This window comes from Oryzias melastigma, linkage group LG3, assembly GCF_002922805.2.
Source record: "Oryzias melastigma strain HK-1 linkage group LG3, ASM292280v2, whole genome shotgun sequence".
In the NCBI taxonomy this organism is placed as follows: domain Eukaryota; kingdom Metazoa; phylum Chordata; class Actinopteri; order Beloniformes; family Adrianichthyidae; genus Oryzias; species Oryzias melastigma.
This window is the reverse complement of record NC_050514.1, coordinates 28,065,133-28,069,777: the sequence shown is the minus strand read 5'-3', so window position 1 is coordinate 28,069,777 and position 4,645 is coordinate 28,065,133. Positions and strand designations below refer to the sequence as shown.

At 35.5% G+C, this 4,645-nt stretch overlaps 1 protein-coding gene across 2 annotated transcripts in view; it reads right to left on the bottom strand.

The window, feature by feature from the left end:
* The window catches only part of LOC112160752 (transcription initiation factor TFIID subunit 4), a 105,992-nt gene that overhangs the window by 57,103 nt on the left and 44,244 nt on the right, over positions 1 to 4,645 (bottom strand). For both annotated transcript variants that reach the window (XM_024295527.2, XM_024295528.2), the window contains one exon: positions 3,816 to 3,946. In XM_024295527.2, the coding sequence (XP_024151295.1) occupies positions 3,816 to 3,946 (131 nt within the window). The remainder of the gene's footprint in view (positions 1 to 3,815; positions 3,947 to 4,645) is intronic.

The following is a 4,645-nucleotide window of genomic DNA, read 5'->3' as shown; positions in this document are numbered from 1 at the left end:
TCTCGACTTTCAACATTCATCATCTAACTACTGGAAATGTGGAGAAGAAGTTTGTTTCACATTGTCGCCTTCACATCGTCAGTTTTTTCCGGTTCCGGCTCACAAGCAAACGTGTATAAATCTCTGATTAGAAGTTTTGAACCGCAAAATGATAAATCATGTAAAGTAAATGGTAAGGTCGAGCCGGGATGGGATTATATAAATTTTCACATGCATTATATTTGTTTTTGATTGCTTTAAATAAACCATTTCAAATCAAATCAAAATCAATCAAAAAAAATTTGAAATATCACTGAGTAATCAATGTAATTTACCTTTAATATACAGAGAAAGTATGTGAACCATTTAGGAGTACCTCTATTTTTGTGCGAAATGGGTGCATAATGTGTTTTTTTTTATCTCAATCAAAATCACAACAATGAAGAAAAGCATTGCCTGCCAAAATCGTGTGTCCATTTTATAATTCCAAAGTGTTCACATATTTTCTGCTGCAGCAGAAAATAACTTGGTAACTAAGTAACAAGTAACTTGGCAGTAAAAAAAATTAAGCCTATTTAAAACTTTCTTTGAAATTTTAAATTATATGATTTCTGCTTTAGAAGCTTCACACACACATTTAAGCCCTAATTCATTTCCAGCAATGAAAAAAGATATTCACTTATGGTTTTGCTTTTAAGTAAATGCTACATTTTATAGCTGATTTGGTTTGCCGTATATTAGAGACAACAGGCATTAAGGGGTTAAGGGGTCGGTAGATGTTACAAAAAAGGGTCTCAATAATGTGATTCAGCCTAAGGAGCAAAAAAGCTAATAGGACTTCCATTAAATAGGATTTTTTTCAGATCGTTTTTAAGTTTGAGTTCGATTTTTATTAAATCACTTTCTTTTTAGTACATTTTTCAAAAAAAGATTGGACATTGATATATGAACATTCACTAAGAGCGATCTGATTATTTAACGAGAGTTTCCTAATTTCTTCACCTCTATATTTTACCAGAATAGAGAAACTTCAAAGAACAAGCTCTCTTACACTATTTCACTTTAATCCTAATTTTCTACTTCATAATAACTTTAAATGTGAAATTATAAAAAAGCGTAACCAAAAAATTAACATTTTTGTTTGCTAAAAGATGGCTATGATTGATGAAAAGAAGGAAAACAAGTTCAAGCATCAAATTATGATTACTTTGAATAAGTTGGCGCCCAAACTGCGCTGGATTTGAACGCCATCAGTCCAAACAAATCAAGAGTTTTCTATTTGCAGATTTATGTATTTGCAGACTTCACTTTTCTTCGCACACGTCAAATTGACTCCCTAGTGGGAGCGGGAGAGCCAAGTGTAAAAACAACTTTTGTAGGTCATCAAAAGTTAATAGTATAATTACTTATTTCTCATGTTTGTGAGCGACTTTGTGTCTCTGATGCAGCTCGTCGTTCATTTGATTTCTTTATCACCCTCCTCTACTTTTCCATATGTGCGCACACGTTCGTTTGTGGATGAGAGGAGTTGAGTCGCGCGGAGCACAAAGACACATCAGAGGGGGCTTTTCACCAGCAGCCCCCCTCCACATCCCCCGCTCTGCTCTGTCACGCAGCCTCCCTCCTCTTTGTTGCGGCGCTGAGCCGGCACTCCTGCCGAAGCCCGGCTGCTCTTTAAGGCCGCTTTGTCTTTCCATCTTTTCCCTCTTTCTGCGTCTTTTTTTTTTTTTCCCGCTGATGTCAACAGAGTGGCTTCACAGAGCTTCATGCCTCTCTGGAACACACCTCATTTAGAAAACCACAAAAAACAGCAGAAGAGCGAACGGAAAGAAAGGGAACAAAACAAGATGGGGACAGCGATGGCAATGCTTCCTCCTCCTCCTCCTCCTCCACCTCTTCGCTTCCTGGCATCAAGAAAAACACCTTTTCAAAGTTTCCCCGACTTCTAATAAGAACGCAAAGATGCAGACCAATTAAATGTGGTTACATAGTTACATTCAAGGCTACAAACGGTAAAGTCACCAGTAATAATAAGAAAGAGGTGTAGATTTTGACTGACAAACACAATTTAAAGCTTGTGTCTCTGTTGTAACTTCGGGGCTTTAAAAAAGTTCCAATATTAACTTTTACATGTTTATTTTAACGTTTGTGAGTAATTTATGAGTAAAAGTTGGGAAACACAAATGTGTCATTGCATTTATGAGTTTACAGCAAAGTGCTGCAAAGGCGAAGTCCCACTCCCTCATTGCATCGGTTTCAAATACAACTTGAATCTCGCAGCTCTAAATATGCCATTAAACGTTAATAATTCAATGATGTTAAGTACAAAAAACACACGTCTACCTTTATTTATCTGCTACCACAGCCTTCAAAACATAAACCTATTCAGAAAGTTTAACATTCTTAAATAAATTCTCTACAATGGCGACATTTTTCCTGTTGGAACTGCTAAAAAAAATTATTTGCAAAGGACTTCCACTACTCTCTCTTGTTGCTTTGCCCCAACTTTGGAATTCCTGATGAAGAGATCTTTAGGATATGTCCGAATTCCCACCCTAATCCCTAACTACTAAAAAACTATATAATGCAGGACTATCTATACTAACTGGATTTTAAAAGCAATTCGGACACCATGCTCACTACTTTTTTTTTATTTTCTAAACGCCACATATGACGTCACTGATTTCACAAAGTGAAAATCTAATCAATAAAAATATTTTATAACATCTAATCATGACTCCACTGTGTTCTAATGATGAAAATGTGGTTGGTTAATTAAAAATTACAGTTAAACACGATTTTTTTTGCAAAAATTGTTCAACCGCAATGCATTGTGGTCTAGATTTGCTAATGTTGTGAGCATCTTCTGGAAAATTTCTAGAACACTCGATTTTGGCATTGTAGATTCAGCACTACCACACCAAACTCGAAGTACAAGGTCCAAATTAGGCAGACTTGGTTCGGACCAACAAACTTTTCCAGTCAGAATATAGTCTTAAACTTTACATTTCCTGCTCAGTTGTTGTTTTCATATAGTTGAGGTGGAAAGAGTAAATTTTGGCCAAATTACTCATTCATTAATTGTACCCGTTTTTTTTTCTTTTGAGTTTATCTTTTATTTTGAAAAATAACCAGAGTCTCTCAGCTACACCTTCGAGGAGAGCAAAATGACTACATTTGAACATTCTTTTATTCTGAAAAATCTTTTGGTTTTGCGAATCGAAGGGATCCTCTCGGTTACATTTCAGTCACTTAAGCGCTAAAAGGATTCTGGTGGTGCACAACACGAGAAAAGTTGTATGTGGAACGTTTCTTTGCAAATGGATAAGGGATTAATGTAGGGAAGGAAGGCTACAGCTTCAAAACAAAAAATAAAGAAAGTAAAGAAAGTATTAAGCTACCAGAAGACATAACTTTACCACACCATCACTATATGTGCTTCTTTCGTAAATATTTATTCAGTATGGTTCTTTCATCAGATTATTAACACATCCTAATCCAAAGGCTGCAAAAATATATATATTTATCAAGTAAACTCTTAGTAAAGAGAGATGATGAATATATTCTTTATTAAACTCACCATAGCAGATAAAGTGTATTATTCTGTCTGAATAATAAAAAAAATACTTTGACTTATAAATCAAAACCTGTTGAGTATGTTAAGCAGCAACTTCTGGCTCCAGCCAAAACTGATGGAAATTCAAAACCTGCGTGTTCAAGGAGTGAAATGTACAAGAAAAACACACTTATTTCATCTCAGAGGTGATGCAACCAGCTCACCATACCTTTTATTTGTACCATGTATGCATGATCGAATGCAAATGCATTCCGCTTACCTTACAGGAATCCAGTCTGTGCTGCGCAATGATGGAAATCTTTTCCACCATAGTCCGAAGTCGCGACTGCGTGGCGTGAGAGATGAACGTCACCGCCTCCATGGGGACTTCTGTCACTCCGAACTTCTTAGCTTTAAGCGAAACGCACACACATACAAAGAGAAATCATTATTTAGCCACATCACAGCTAACCCTCTGGTCCAATCACTAAAAGTTTAAACTGAACAAAGTCAAAGAAGCAGATGAAAAGTCATGTTAGCCATGACTAGTCATGAGAAATATATTGGAAAGTAGGCATTAGAAGTGGGTCATAAAATTAAGAAGTACCACTACTAGGTTTAAGTTTAAAAACACAAAACATACCATGTTAAAGTTTTATTTATTATTTATTTTGCTGATGCCACTCCTGTAGATTTCTGCAGGTTTTCATATCTTTTCATCGAATTTTATGAATAAAATATTTTTCATTATTGTAGTTTGATGCAACTGAACAGTAAAACTTATTCTTAAGAAAGTATAAAGATCCTTGTTTCAAGAAAAAATTGTGTTATTTTCTGTCTGGCAAGAAAAGTAATCTTATTTTGAAACTTTCTCAAAAGCATGGGCTAAAAACATGCTGAGTGACGAGAATTTGTTTCTTAAAATAAAATAAGAATTCTCTGTAAGACAATTTTTCTTACCCCATTGGCAGAAATGTTAGCTTTTAAAATATATATATATATATATATTTCTAGAGGAAAATAGCCCCTCTTTGAACCGCCACCTTAACGTGGTAGAGGGGTTTGAGTGCTTGAGTGATCTCAGGAGCTATGCTGTCGGGGGCTTTTGCC